The 15585-nt window shown below is 36.9% G+C and overlaps 3 protein-coding genes across 7 annotated transcripts in view; 2 read left to right on the plus strand and 1 right to left on the minus strand.

Moving 5' to 3' along the window:
• Positions 1 to 2688, minus strand: part of ALG10 (ALG10 alpha-1,2-glucosyltransferase) — a 30575-nt gene extending 27887 nt beyond the window's left edge. The window contains exon 1 of one of the 2 annotated variants that reach the window (XM_025174958.2): positions 2146 to 2679. In XM_025174958.2, the coding sequence (XP_025030726.2) occupies positions 2146 to 2535 (390 nt within the window). In that variant the 5' untranslated portion in view covers positions 2536 to 2679. Of the gene's footprint in view, positions 1 to 2145 lie in introns of both variants that reach the window. The other variant, XM_007441086.4, reaches the window with a different exon arrangement.
• Positions 1802 to 13757, plus strand: TPRKB (TP53RK binding protein). 3 transcript variants are annotated; one of them, XM_088141634.1, is made up of 6 exons: positions 2445 to 2523; positions 6232 to 6304; positions 9497 to 9680; positions 10187 to 10309; positions 11851 to 12027; positions 12725 to 13757. In XM_088141634.1, the coding sequence occupies exons 3-6, from the start codon at positions 9537 to 9539 to the stop codon at positions 12809 to 12811; spliced, it is 531 nt and encodes a 176-aa protein (XP_087997760.1). In that variant the 5' UTR covers positions 2445 to 2523; positions 6232 to 6304; positions 9497 to 9536; the 3' UTR covers positions 12812 to 13757. The 3 variants fall into 3 exon arrangements, with proteins under 3 accessions (XP_087997761.1, XP_087997759.1, XP_087997760.1); XM_088141635.1 differs by lacking the exons at positions 2445 to 2523; positions 6232 to 6304 and adding an exon at positions 1802 to 1929; XM_088141633.1 differs by lacking the exon at positions 6232 to 6304 and having other exon boundaries at positions 2385 to 2523.
• The window catches only part of GTSE1 (G2 and S-phase expressed 1), a 32964-nt gene continuing 19766 nt past the window's right edge, over positions 2388 to 15585 (plus strand). Inside the window, exon 1 of one of the 2 annotated variants that reach the window (XM_088141631.1) lies at positions 2388 to 2523. The gene's annotated coding sequence lies outside the window, so the exon portion shown is untranslated. Of the gene's footprint in view, positions 2524 to 9541; positions 9681 to 15585 lie in introns of those variants that run through there. The other variant, XM_025171914.2, reaches the window with a different exon arrangement.

The raw sequence follows: 15585 nt of genomic DNA on the forward strand, positions 1-15585 counted from the left end.
CAAAAGAGAGCAAGCAAGTTTCGTATAGTGGCTAGAAGCACTGGGTTAAAAACCAGAAGACCGAGAGTTGTAGCCCTGTCTTAAACACAAAGTTAGTTGGGTGACTCTGGGCCAGTCACTCTCTCTCAGCCCTAGGAAGAAGGCAGTGGCAAACCACTTTTGAAATCTTGCCAAGAAAATGGCAGGGACTTATCCAGGCAGGTGCCAGGAATTAAGACTGACTCAAAAGCACAAAATTAGAACAAAACACCTTTACTTAGAATTGCTTCTTTAAAGTAAAGCACAATTTCTGGGTAAGGAGAAAATGAAACAACAAAGTAGTGTTTCAGTTCTTCTATTAACAAACACGGACACAGTTTAAATACTGTATTAGGTTTTTAAAAATGTCAATAGAAGCCATGTCGGGCAGTTTAATTAGTAGCTGGTGGAGATGAACTTCAGAGAACAGAGTCTAAGCTTTAGGGTCTCAGCGCTGAGTTCAGTGATCTCTAAGCTATAAAAAAGACAGAGGAATGATGTTTATCCTAACAAAAATCCCAAGATTCATATTAGGGAAATACCTTTGCTAGTACAGCACAAGGTCACACATAGTGTGTAAATTATCCAATTTTGAGAACTCTTAATCAAGCTAGGTGGTAACCAGACCAAAAAGAAAAAAGATGGGGTTCAGCTAAGGGTAAAAAAACTGAGTCTTTGTTTAATTCAAGTAAACTAAAATTCTGAACACATTTTAAAAAGTCAAGGTGTTTGACAAGACAAGGTAGGATGCAGCTATCAAGGACTATATTTCCTTGGGTTGCACCAGGAAAGGTTCTGTAGCACAAAGATGAAATGGAATGTTTTTGGAATTCCAATTTTAGCATGAATTCAGTCACAGAATCTGTTTTCAGTGTCAAGTTTGAGACCTGGAATATGTACAGTACATTAAAGAATCTGGACAGAGGGCATTGTGTCCATCATGGACTTATACAGGATGGGTTTTTCCACAGCTATGAAAATCTGTGATTATTATCACTAGATGGGAGTGAAGAAACACAGTAATCCTCAACTCTCTTTTTACTGCCAGTCAAATAGAGTTTTGCACCCCAATTCTTCCAGTTGTTTTCACGTTTGTGATTACAGATTGAGTCCCTGTACAATTTAGCACATGACTAAAAGAGGATGAGATAAGATGAGATGAGATGAGATGAGATGAGATGAGATGAGATGAGATGAGATGAGATGAGATGAGATCAATGGTCTTCAAACTTGAGATACCCAAGGGACCCTTCTCAAGGTGAAAAATCAGTGCAGAACCCATTACTAAATACATTTCATGTAATAAATTTTATTTGAACAAAATAAATCCTGCAATACATTAATGTTGCAATAATATATTTCATACAGTGTAAACAGAAACTGTCCTGTTGAACCCCTGCATGATTCTCATTGAATCCTGGGGTTCCAGGGAACAAACATGGTTTGAATATTGCAGGATTAGATTATCCCTTTTACTCAACTGGGCTAAATTGTACCGGAACCCCAATCCGTAACCTCAAATTCCAAATAGCAGAGAAGTGGATGACACATAATATAATTAGCCCCCATCTGTCTATTTCAGGGGTCCCCAAACTCTTCAGCTCATCAACCCCTTAATGAAGTTTCAGATTGTTCATTGACCCCCAAACATTTATTATATAAAAATAATTTAATCAATACTACTTTAACTAATAGTACTACAAATAATAATGACAATAATGGATAGGCCCATCGATATTGACCATTTTGGGGAACCCTGGTCTATTAGAAGAGGGAGGAGATTGTGGCTGCCTTGTCCCACCAAACGTGCCCTCCAGATGCGAAGGACTTCAACTCCCATCACCCCCTTCCAGCAAGGGCAATGGTCAGGGAGGATGGGAGTTTTAGTTCAAAAGAACCGGAGAGCAAAAGGTTGGTCCTGTGCGGTGCTTGATGTAAGCGAGGATGGAGAAAAGATGGGAAAATGGGGGGGGGGTCTATTTTGTAGGATAATGAGAAGGAAGGCAACCCCAAGGAGCCACTTGGGCCGCCTTTGGGGCCTGCAAACCCCCTTCTGCCTCCGCACGTGGAGCGGCGCGGGGCCCGGGGTACCCGCCGACCCTCCCGCCGATCCTCCCGCCTGCCTACCTGATCGAAGCGCCCCGCGCAATAAGCTTGCGCCTGCGGGACGTGGAAGACCTCGTCCATGTACGCCGCCGGCTGCTGCCGGTTGAGCGCCGAGAAAAGCAGGCAGGAGGCGAGGAAGGCGCAGCTGAAGGCCGCCGAGAAGCAGGAGGCCTCGGAGAGCTCCATGCCGCGTCTCCCGTCCGGCTCGGCCCAAGCGCCGCGAGGCCTCGGGGAGGCGCTGGAGGAGCGGCCGGGCGGCGCTGCCGGGGACAGGCTTCGGGAAGCGAGGGGAAGCCGAGCAGGGCCTCCACGCCAGAGAGGCCTTCCCGCGGGGGGGAAAGCGGTCGGCTGGAGGGGAGGAGGAGCCTCGGCGGGCCTCTGCTCTTGACCCGCATCCAGGTTGGTGGGCATCGCCCGGCTGCGGGACCCCCGGGAGGGAAGGCGGGCCGGGGGGTCGCTCTGCAGGCCTTGCCCAAAACTCTGCTCTTCCCGTTTAAAATCTTGGGCGCGAACTTGGGCTGTCTCTGTCTCTGCCCGCTTCTTGTTCGTGCTCAGGGCGTTCAGGAGCTGCGATGGGGCGGCCTGTAACGTTGCTTGAAGAGCACTGGGGGAGAAACGGTATAGAAATGCACGTAAGAAAGGATCCAGTGCACAAATCGGCCTTCCTAAAGGAGGAAGAAAAAGGCTAGGGAAGAAGGATGGGCCGAGTACAGCCTTGTGCCCTGTTGTGGAGGTTAGCCTCGAAAAGAGAGGAGAGACGAGAGGAGTGAAGGCCGAATAAGAATAAGAATAATTTAATAGATAATAATTTAAAATAATGCATTTATATAATTTATAATTATTATATATTATTATACATAATTATTGTAAATAACAATAAATATATACTATTATAAATAATACATATATTAGTTATTACACAATCATTAAATTATGATTTTAATATAAATATAATCGAATGATTTTAAATAATATATAATTATAACTACTTTATATTATTTATATTATATTTATATTATTACTATAATTTAATAATAATAAAATTATATATGATAATTTATTATATATTTTCTCAGCTGCCATTTTTGTGTTAGTTTTGTTTTTAAATTTTGGTTGTTTTACTGTTTTTATTCTGTTTTCTTTTTTTTAATAAAAACATATAAAAAGTACAATTAAAATACAAAACAAAGAGTACAGCAAAGAAAGAGGATAGAACTAAAAGAATAAAGACAAAAACTAAAATAGTGAAAGTAGATAGAAGAATGAAACAGAAAGTGACTTCTGGCTATCTCCAATACAGATATAGATATAAATTGAAAGAAAGTTAATCTCTTACCACTGATTAATCCAAGTTCGCATTATTTCTATCAACACAAACCATCTAATCATTAAAACCCATAATCAGAGCCTCATTTTTTCCCCACACAAGCACATAATCTAAGAAGGATTGCTATGAGGAGACAAATTTAGAAACAGTATTATTTCTTATTAATGCTGTTAACTTCGCCATTTGAGCCAAATCCATTAATTTAATGATCCATTCCTCCACTGTAGGTATTTGTGGATCCTTCCATCTTTGCGCATATAACACTCTTGCAGCTGTGATCATATACAAAAGCAAAGGCCCATGTTGTTTCTCCAGTCCTTTCTCAATCAAACCTAATAAATACAGTTCTGGTTTTTTTTGAATGCTCACTTTAAGAATCTTTTGGATAGCAATACATGTCTGATCCCAATTTTTTTTAGCCTTTTCACAGGTCCACCAAAGATGATAAAAGGTTCCTTCACTCTGCAAACATTTCCAACAAACATTTGTTACACCATCATACATTTTTGATAACTTATCAGGAGTTAAGTACCAACGACACACCATTTTATAAACATTTTCTTTTAAATTATAATTCAATGTAAATTTCAAACCTTTATTCCATATATTTTCCCATTGTTCCAACATAATATTGCATCCAAAATTTTTAGCCCATTTGATCATGCATTCCTTGACTTGTTCATCTTCTAAATTCATCTGTAACAACATCTTATACATTTTAGTAATAACACGTTTGTCATTTGTACAAAGTTGAATCTCAAAATAAGTTGTTTCATTAACAAATCTATAATTCTTTTTGTCCAACTTGAAACGTTCAAACAATTGCATATGAGTAAACCAATGACATATAAAACCTAACTCTAACTGTTCTCTTGTTTTAAACCTTGGTTCACCGTCTTTATTCTTATATTTTAACCACTTCACTTCTCCCACATTTTCTCTTCTAGTAAATGCTTCCTGATGTTATAACCACAAAGGTACATTTACCTTATATTTATTCCAGATCCACAGTAACGCATTCCTAATACAGTGGTACCTCGGTTCACGAACTTAATTCGTTCCACAATTCTGGTCGCAAACCGAATTGGTCGCAAACTGAATCAAATTTCCCCATAAGGTTCAATGTAAATAAGGTTAATCTGTTCTGACCCCTACGAATGTGGTCGCCAACCGATTTTGGTCACCAACCGAATCAAATTTCCCCATAAGGTTCAATGTAAATACGGTTAATCCGTTCTGAACCATATGTATTTTTTTTAAAACCACAAAAATATGAAACAAAGTACAGTACAGTACAGTATGAAGAGAGAGAACACTATCCTTGCTTGAGGTGACTTCTGGTGTGGAGGACAGGAAGGCGGGTGGGGAGGTGGTTATTGTTTGGAGGGAGAGTCCCCCTCGCCTACAGGAAGCCACAACCACGTGTCAGAGCAGGGAAGATGGCTGCGGGTCGTGTTCGTCACCTGATGCGGAGTTCGCGAACGGAAGCAAAATTTTGCGAACGGTGCTGTTCGTGAACTGAATTGTTCATGAACAGAAGCGTTCGTGAACCGAGGTATTACTGTATAGTGGTTTTTAAAATCCTTGTTAACTTTAACTTTATCATACCACAAATAAGCATGCCACATGAATCTTAATTCATTACCTTCAAGTTGTAATAATTTTTTATTCTCCAAGGTTATCCAATCCTTCATCCAAAGTAAACAACAAGCATCAAACTACAGTTTTAAATTAGGCAGACCCAAACCTCCTCGTTCCTTGGCATCTTGTAACAATTTATATTCTCGTTTTTTTGCCTTGCCAAATAAACTTGGAAATATCTTTCTGCCACTGTTTAAACAGTAAATGTGAAGTCAAAATCGGTATGGTCTGAAAAGGAAACAATATCTTAGGCTAAACATTCATTTAATCACAGAAATTCTCCCCATGAGAAACAGTTGAAGTTTTTCCCATCTTACCAAATCTTTTTTCACTTCATTTCAAATTTTGCCATAGTTATTCTGGAACAACACACTATTTTTAGTTGACAAAATCACCCCCAGATATCTCACCTTTTTTTCAATCCTGAAGCCTGTCTTATTCATCAGCAGATCTTGATTAGGCAGGGTCAGATTTTTAATTAACATTTTTATTTATTGTTTATTTACTTTAAAACCTACCAATGAGCCAAATTCCTTCAATTTCTTCATCAAATATTCGGCAGATTCCAGAGGATCCTGTAGTATCAAAACTAAGTCATCAGCAAAAGCCCTCAATTTAAATACCTCTTGTTTGATCTTTAAGCCCTTTATTGGTTCATCCCTTTTAATATCTCTATTAAAAACTTCAAGAACCAAGATAAAAAACAAAGGCAATAAAGGGCAACCTTGTCTTGTTCCTTTTTGTATATGACATGGTTCAGTTAATTCTTCATTCACAATAATACTAGCCTGAGATGTATAAATTGACTTAATTCCCTGTATAAAATGTTCTCCAAAGTCCATGCTTTCCAAAACTTTAAACATAAACATCCAATTCAAATTGTCAAAAGCTTTCTCTGCATCCAAGAAAATAAGAGCCATCTGACATTCATTATGATATTGTAGATATTCTATAATGTCCAGCACAACTCTGACATTATCTTTTAACTGTCTTTTAGGCAAAAATCCACATTGTTCATGATGAATAAATTCCTGTAAATTTTTTTTAACTTTTCTGCTAACACTGAAGCAAATATTTTGTAATCATTATTCAGCAATGAAATTGGTCTATAATTCTTAATTAACCCTGTCCTTCTTTAGGTAAAAATACAGTGTTGGCTTCCTTCCAGCATTGTTGCACCCAGCAAAATAGAATTCATCAATCTTTTAAAAGGTAAAAGAATCTCGTCTTCAAAACATTTGTAATATATTGCAGGTAGTCCATCCAGTCCTGGTGCTTTCCCCAATTTAGTTCTCTTTATAGCTTCAGCTATTTCAAAAGTAGTTATAGGACTGTTCAATATTAATTTCTGTGACTCTGAAAGTTTTGGTAAATTTTGCTTATTCAAATATTCATCAACCTTTTCCAAAGAGATTTCTTGTTTTTTATATAAATTGGAAAAAAAGTTATGAAATGCCTTTTTAATCTTTTCATTATCCAATAATTCCACATGTCCTTCTTGAATTTTAGAAATCATTTTCTTCTCTCTCTCTTTCCTTAATTTGTATGCTAACCATCTTCCTGGTTTATTAGCAAATTCAAAATGTCTCTGTTTAGCATGCCTTAATTTCATTTCAGTTTCTTTCACCATCAACACTGAAACTTGTTGATGTAGTAACATAAGTTGGCAACCAATATTATTATCAGACACTTTTTTCTGCAACTCCTTCTCCTTTAACTTAATCTGATCCAAAACCATTTGTAATTTTTGTTAAGATTTTTTTCTTAAGATTACGATTATGGTAAATGAAATTACCCTTCATAACCGCTTTACTAGTATCCCACACTGTTTTTAAGTCTACATCTTTATCTAAATTAATCTCAAAGAAATATTTTAATTTCCTCTTACAGTCCTCCACAACCTTTTCTTTTTGCAAAATAGATTCATTCAATCTCCACCTAAAAGACCTAGAAATTTTTTTAATTATCATACTTATGATCAGAAAAAGTCTTTGGTAAAATATCCACTGTAGAAATTTTATTTACCAAGTCCATTGAAACCCATATTGTATCAATTCTTGTAAAAGATTTATGTCTCTCTGAATAAAAAGTAAAGTCTTTTGCCAATCCGTTTTTATATCTTCATGAATCCACCAATGCCAAATTGTCCATTAAATAAAAAAAAAAAGACTGATAATTTTCCTTGGTTAATTTTAATTTGCTTTTCAGATGTTCTATCTGTCAATGGTGAGGCAACTCCATTCCAATCTCCCATCAAACACCAACTTTGGTATGAGAAAACTGACAATTCATTCAAAAGCTGCATAAAAAATTTACTTTTATCATCATTTGGAGCATATATTCCCACAATTTAAGTCCCTATATCTCCACTTCAACTGCTACATATCTATCATGGTCATCTGCTAACAACAAATGCAGTTTCAAGTAGTTTTTAACAATACAAGTCCATTTATCTTCTTCGAATTAGCTGAAACAAATTCATGTTCCAAATTCTTATTTGTCAAATACTTTATATCTTTCTTCTTTATATGTGTTTCTTGTAAGCAAATTACATCATATTTCAATTTGTTCAAATAATGAAAAACCTTTTTTCTTTTCTGTGGAGCATTTGCCCCATTTATATTCCATGTAAGTCACTACAGAGCCATCTTTATGCAGATCATTCACCACAGTCTTTAGGAATGACAGCCGTCTCTTCCCCATATGTAACAACTTCCATGTGTTTAGTTCCAGATGTATCCTGTTCCAAGTTAGTTCCAAATCTAGCTAAAAATTCCTTAGCCTTAGGGATTGAAGTTAATTTGAATCTTTGTTGATAATAGGAGAAACTTATCCCTTCCAATTTCTCCCAATGAAAGGGGATTTTATTCTTGTTCAAAACATTTGTCAAATAGGGATATTCTTTTCTCTTCCTTAAAATTCTTACTGGTATTTCTTTAAGGACTGTTATATCTTGTGACATCTTGTAACATCTTGTGACTGCATCGACTTACAACAGCAGTACTGGCAGTCCCAGTTGCCATCATTAGGCAAATTCCATGCAGTTGCAATGTCCCGCAGGCATGTGATTGCCATTTGCGACCTCCTGCTGGCTTCCCCATTGACTTTGCTTGTCAGAAGCTGGCAGTGAAGGTCACAAATGGCAATTATGTGACTGCGGGACGCTGAGTCATAACTGTGAGCTGGTTGCTGACCGCCCAGATTGCAATCACATGACCGCAGGGATGCTGTGATGGCCACAATTAGAAGGACCCATCATAAGTCCCCCTCATTCAGTGCAGTCGTAACTTCAAATGGTTGCTGAATGAGTGGTTGTTCAACAAGGACTACCTGTAATCTTGTATTTGTTAGAAATCCAATACAGTGCAATCCCACTCTTAAACATATTCCTTGGATTTGAGAATAATTGCATCTCATATTTGCTTCCCTGTAAGCATGCTTAGAGGATAATGTGATTTTCCTCCCCTATACCTTTTAAATTTTGTTTTTCTTTTTTTTTTACTGACTTATTTTTGAAACATTTATCAATCCAAGAGTCTCATCTAATTTTAGAAGTAATCTTTTTTCCATTTATTTATTTATTTATTGCATTTTTAACATACACAATCAACAAAGCAATCTTTACACTTAAGAAAAAGTTAATACTTTAGAAGTAATCTTGAGGGAAGATTTCTTAGGTTGAGATGGGACAATGTGTAATTAAGAAACTATGGAATGGGTATAGATAGATATAGATATCGATATTATTTAATTACAATATTTTCACAAAATATTGGGTGGTGCACATATTTGGATGGTCTATTGTCATTTTGTGTGATAGGCCTTGAAGAAGAAAACGTGCTGATAGGAATTCACACCTTTGAGGCATCTCCTACTGTATGTGCACGGAATTTTTACATGGCAACTACAAATGAAGTCTGGCTACTCAGGCAGCTGTGAAGATTAGCTCATTACAAGTCCACGTTTTTTAAAAATGTTGATAATCCTACTCATCTTGGCACAATTTTCTTTCTTAGTGACAAATGGGCAGGGGAAAAATTCAGCAAGAATGGTCTTTTCTCTGTTGAAAGAAACATATTCCTGAAGCTGTTCCAGTGTAAAAGCTAAGACTTGTATCTTGTTGGAGAACAGATAATTACTATAAGTTCCCATGGCTTAAATCATAATAAATCTGGAACATAAACCCACTCAATTTAGTTTAATTTTCCAGATGTTAACATTGGATAGAATCACTAGGCTATACTTCAGCTTCATGGTTCACTGCAGTCCAGGACAAGCGTGATCCCTTCCAGTCATCTCACAGAATGAATTTTTAAACTTCATTATGTCTCTCTCATCCAAATAGCAAAGATTAAGTATAAACAATACCCAACTATAACTTTAAAATGTTTATAAATGTTCCAGGTTTGATTAATTCAGAAGGAGCTTACTGTTCTGGTACAAGATGCAGTGTTTAAGACATCAATTAGAATTGTTTCCTGACTGTCTTGTGACTCTCATCCTATTTAATGATGTGAAAAATGCTGCTACTTTACGGAAGAAAGCAATGGAAGGTGTTATTGATGGAGCATTAATTAATCCTGCAATGGTAAGCAATTTGTCTCCATTTTTACATATTCAGTCACATGGTCAGAATTCACTAAGGTCACATTCATATTTTTTGTAGAAAAAAATTTCAATGAGTGGAAACTTAGGGAGTTAAATAATTTTCACCTGAATTTTAAAATGCCTGCCCAAACTTCTGGAACATGGTTTCTCAGTGATTTTTTCCCTCTTGACCCTGTTTCTGTGAAAGGTATTTTGTTGATGTTCTTTTAAATAAAATAGCATGTTTTTTTTCCTGAAAGCTAAATTATAAACATCAAGGGGAATGGTATGAGTCTAAGATTCCAAGGTAGAAATGTGATACATGGTTTAAATTTTAATATAAATACAGGTTTAGCCTAAATATACTGTTCCTTTCATAAAATTAACATGTCTGTAAGATAAGGGATTGTTTTCCTAAAATATCTTTTTTATTTGGCTAAAAAAGTGCAAATTTTTATTATGGAACCGATACTACAATTGAAAACTTCATTATGTTCTCTCTGGTAGGTTGTTGATCCTTTTCAGATATTAGTAGCAACAAATAAAGCTGTTCATCTCTACAAAATTGGCAAAATGAAGACAAGAACACTTAATGCTGAAATCATATTCAACCTTTCACCGAACAATAATGTAAGATGCTGATAACTGGGGCTGAGATATTGCAGTCCTCTGCCTTATTTCATGCAGCCTTCAAACCATGTAGAACAGCGTTTCCCAGCCTTGGGAACTTTGAGATGTGTGGACCTCAACTCTCAGAATTCCCCAGCCAGCCATGCTGGCTGGGCAATTCTGGGAGTTGAAGTCCACACATCTTAAAGTTCCCAAGGTTGAGAAACACTGCTATAGACATACTCTTACTGTACTCTTTGGACTATCATTCCTCTTCTACTTAGAGGGTTGGTGTAAGGAGAAAATGAGAAAGAAATGTTGAGGTACAGTGAGAAAGGAAGAGAGAAAAAGGTGTGTAACTGCAATACCAGAAGCTTCACCTACTATTGGAGGGTTGTTTTGCCAGCCTTCAACTGCAGCTCCCCATTTTCCTGGAGGTCAAAATATAGCATACCCCAAAACATTAGCCATTCTTGATTGATACTATGTTCTAAATCACCTTTTTCCAGTGAAACACAGTATATGAATTTGCTTGCCCATGAAGAAAACTAGTTGAAAGATGTTGGGTTATTACCCATCATATTAACTATTTTCCATCTTTCTGTTGAAAATACAGTGTATGTGATTGGAGGACAAACAATATTGCATATGTACATATCCTATGTGATTCATTATTGCAAATGAAACTAAATTGTAGTTTATATATCTTCAGTGCCCATTTGGGAATTTCCCCTTGTCTGCTTCATTCTGCCCCTCTGCCAGGTAATAAATAGAGTGAAAGACTTTGCATTGACTCTTCTGGCTGATGTTTCATTCTGAGATCATCATGGGAGTTCTGGCCCCTGATAAGACATGCTTTATTGTACAGATCTGCAGAGAATGTAATCAACTGAACGAGAGATAGCTTTTCTATCCACGCTGCTGTTACTGTAGTTTCAGGAAAGGTGCTACCAAACCAGGCAAATCAAGTCCTGTGTGGCAGTGGTGCGCACATCAAACTGTGTGATGCCAAAATGATGACCTGCACATGGTGACATTATCACATAAATATCACGATTATGTACTTGTGTCCCAATGTCTCATGCAGATATGTAAACTGTATTTGCGTGGTGAGATAATCACCTGCATGTCATGATTTGCCTCGCATACCTACTCTGCGAAAGCATCTGCCCTGTGGGCTGTATTGGGGTTGATTGGCTGACTAGGCTACCTCTGCGGCTCTTAGTCCTTCGAGATAGTCCAGACAAGAAGCACAACAATGAATACGAGCTCTATCTTTATTCTAAGGTGACATTAACAGAATCTTGCAAGTCTGAAGTCTGAGCACTTATTTCTTGGCTTGAAAACAGATGAAGGAATATTACGCTGTTTACAAAAAAAAAATTCAATACTGGCTACAAGTATTGAACTGAAAGAAGGAAATATTAAGTACCTTGTTTACTATTGTGAAAATAATAGAGGAATTCTTATGTTATTGGGACTTGTAAATGGGAAGGTTATTTTTGAAAGCTCCAGATTGTTAGCTATGACTAATACAAGCCTGTATTCTTCTTCAATGTTAGATTTCTGATGCCTTCAGAAAATTTGGCACTTCCGATAGCGACTCTGCAGTACTCATAGTTCTGGTTGAACACCAAGAGAAAACTGTGAATCTGAACAATCTAATAAGTCACGTAGATGGCCAACAAATTTCCATAGCTGATCTCTCTAAAATAAGTGATATACAGAAAATTAAGAAGGTTTGTTTCAGCTTCTCTAAGTAAGAAGATATAGCTATAGCAAATAAGAGCGTTTTAATTAATGCATCAGGTGTTCACTCAGGGGTAATATCAAGCATAGGGTAATTTCCTCTCACATACGGATGTACAGGATTACAACCATGTAAAAAAGTGTTTGCTTAATCTTTCACACACACACATACCTCACCCCCACAATCAGGGTTGGTTTCAGTTTACTGAAAATCTAAATGTTAATGTAATTAAACCTTTTCCTAACTTCCATATTTGGAGAGTAGCAGAAGGAGGAAGACTGATGTAAATAATGAAAAATGTAAATATCATAACACAGCCTATAAATTAAGGATAAGCAACTTGTAGGCTGTAAGTGTGCTCGGAGTTGTCATGTCCCTCTTCTGTGCTGCTGAAATTCAGTGGCACATCATATTAATACATTGAACTGAGATTCTTGCTTGCTTCTGCATTGCTCCTACACTTTCAGAAGAGGTTTCTTGAGATATTTCCTTTTTTCTCCATGCCTGCATGGCCACTGAATCAGTGCCCCTTTCAGCGCAATTCTGAAGTTCAAAACTGCCACTAGTATCTGGTCTTCAGGCACTGAGACGATGGCCACCTTGGTTCAAACCATTTTAAAAACTAAAAAAAAAAAGTTGTAGAACCATACTGTCTCGAGAAAGTCACCATTCTATTATCTTTGCAGGTGTACAAGCTCACACCACAAGAAGAAAAGATAGGCACCCTTTTAGATGGCATCATTTGCAGAATGGCAACAAAAGATGTTACATGAAGAGATATGGCTGCATGAGAATGATAGCAGCCTGTTGCTAAAAGAAATTTTATTTTAATTTTTTTTCCTGTCTGGTTGTGCCAGTATTAGAAGTATTTTGGAATCTCTGATTTGATTTGAAGCACGATCTTACACAATTTTAGTACATGAAGCACAGTGATATAGTTTTTTGAAGTGCCCTGCTGCCAATAATTAAGTGATTGTCAAATTTAAAAATTAAAAATTAAAACTGCAGAATTCTGAGGCCATTGCCCTACTTTGCATGTTACCATAATACTTTGACTCAAACTCTCAATTTTCCCTGGGAAACACACAGAGCAACAAGTAAAAAAGCAGCAAATTGTCATTAGGATTCTTTGGTCGTGAAAAAAAATGGTATATTCAGCAAGGCTAGGAAGTTTAGATAATTCTATACTAATTATCTGCCTTCATCTCATTTCAATTAATGGAAGTCTCATAGTACTCATACTCTGTTGTTCCAAAGAGACTGTTCCCACATGAGAAAATTGAGAGTTAATTTCACTTCTCCTAGGACCATAATTCTGCTTCTTTGTAATGTCTCCAACAGCCACGTTTATTACAACTGGATGCACTAACCCTTTGTTTTCATGGTCACTCTTAAGTTCCTTCTGTCTCACTCTACTGTTCCTTTGAGTTCCCCTGCCCTTGGCCAAGCTTTGTAGCTTGAGGTTATCATCTCTTCTTTGATCAGATGGAGCCAACACAGATAAATTCCACTTTGCTATAACCCTAATTTCTTTTTTCCGTAATCTTATTCCAGCTGTCCCATTTCCGTGTTTCAACCAAGTATAACCTGTATAGGATAGCCATGTTACCAAATTATTCATAACTCTTTCTCTGGCTTTTTTCTCTTTGAGGAAGCCTCTTCTTGTGATTGTTGTATTTGTTACACCTTTTAATTAAAAAATACCTTTTTTCTGGGAAACTGATGACTTGGCATTATTTTTGCTTGGGTGCCTCACAGAAGCTTTTTGAACATCACCCACAGTTGGTTCCTTGTTATTAGTAAGTTAGAAAATGCAGGCAGTACCAGACAGACATCTACAGTGTTCCAATGGAATAGGGCCAAGATCATATTAGGAGATTTCTCCCTTACTGTGGGAACTGAATTGCCCTAATTTGGTGCCCTCTGTGTTTGAAGTACAACTGCAGTGGTCATGTTGGATGGAAATTCTGGAGGTTGTAGGATTAATACATTTATTGTGCTAGCGCTAGGTTGGGGAAGCCTGACAGCTTAATCTTTGAACATGGAGCAGTATGAGGATATATGGTAACAGATCACTTTGTTCCACCTCTTGCAGCTTTTTTGATTCTGGACATGATGACCTATAATTCATTCTGTAAAACTTAGAATGTGTTGATTTTTCTTTGCTTTTAGGGCTGTTGGAGAAGCTGAGAACAAATAGATCTATGTATGTGATTGCACTTAAGTAGAGAATGTTCTGTCATGCTGCTGCCTTGGACTTATGTCAAATTTGCTTCCAAAACAAAGATATTTGAATTGGATAGATATTATGGTTAGCTCCTTTAGAGCAACATCACCTGAGCTGACCCAAAACTTTGAAGTTTATACTTATAACGTACACAGTTGTTGCAGATTTGGCTAACAAATCTTTTTTCTGGGAAGCGGGATGCACTTGACATGTTCATACAAGTTGAAGCAAAACCACAAAGATCTCTTGATGCTTCTTCTCTGAAGTTATCAAAAAGTTCATATATCAAGCTAAAACTCTTTCAGTCCACTAACTCCTGACCCACTCACCCATTGCCCAGTTAGACTTGGGCAGTGTAGAATATACACCATAACTATGCATTGTACTATATTGTTCGTAGAAGAAATAACTAAAGATGTCAGCCATGAAATCTGAAATGTAAGCCATTTGTTGAAAAATGCAAAAAAAAAAAAAAAGGATTTGTGGAAAATACAATTGTGTATCACCCAGTGAGTTTTGGTGGCCAGCAGTGGATTTGAACTTGTGTTTCCATGGGTCTAGCCTAGCACTTTAACTAAAGTGCTACAATGATGTACTATATTAATAAATTGGGACATCAATACTGATGTTGCATCTAATTTTCGTTTAAGGGCAGACTTTAATAAATAGAAGCCAAACCTTTAACATCTGAGAATTAGTATTTAGGTGTTTAAATGACCAATCTAGAAAAATGTTGCTTTTACATGAACAATTAAGAATTGCCTAGAGGTTAATCTTTCAAGCATATGTGGAAAACATTTAACCCTTAAAATTCTGTTTGCACAGCATACCTTTGAGAAATAAAAAATGACCAATATGTAATGATAGAATTATTTCAAATTAGATCCTTATGCTAAGGATTATGATGTCTGCAAGATTTTCTTATGAAGGATTAGGCAACCTGGTAATAGCAAAAGTTGGACTGGTTTTACAGGGTATTTTTCTAGACAAGCTGCCTTTTAAAAAGCTTGTTGAGGGAGAAAGATACAGAATGATAACTAGAGCTGGATGAGAAAAGGATATAAAGCTTTGAAAACAGAATACAGAACAGCCTTGTAGTACATTTTTATCGTGGAAACTTAAAAGACTTGTTTTCATTCCCTGACAAAAGAAATGACGCATGGAATATATTATTCAACTTGCTGGCTGAAGTGAAGATGCTATTTTTGGTAACTTTAACTGGTGGCAAGCAGGTAGATTTAAATCATATCCTTTTTTGAACCTACATGAAAAATGGCTTGAGTCCAGTTAACGTAAACTAATGGGCTGTAACTTTGTTGT

This window comes from Python bivittatus, unplaced genomic scaffold, assembly GCF_059951505.1.
Source record: "Python bivittatus isolate LINGU-HERP-01145 unplaced genomic scaffold, Pbiv_v1 ctg000330_np1212, whole genome shotgun sequence".
Taxonomy (NCBI): Eukaryota; Metazoa; Chordata; class Lepidosauria; order Squamata; family Pythonidae; genus Python; species Python bivittatus.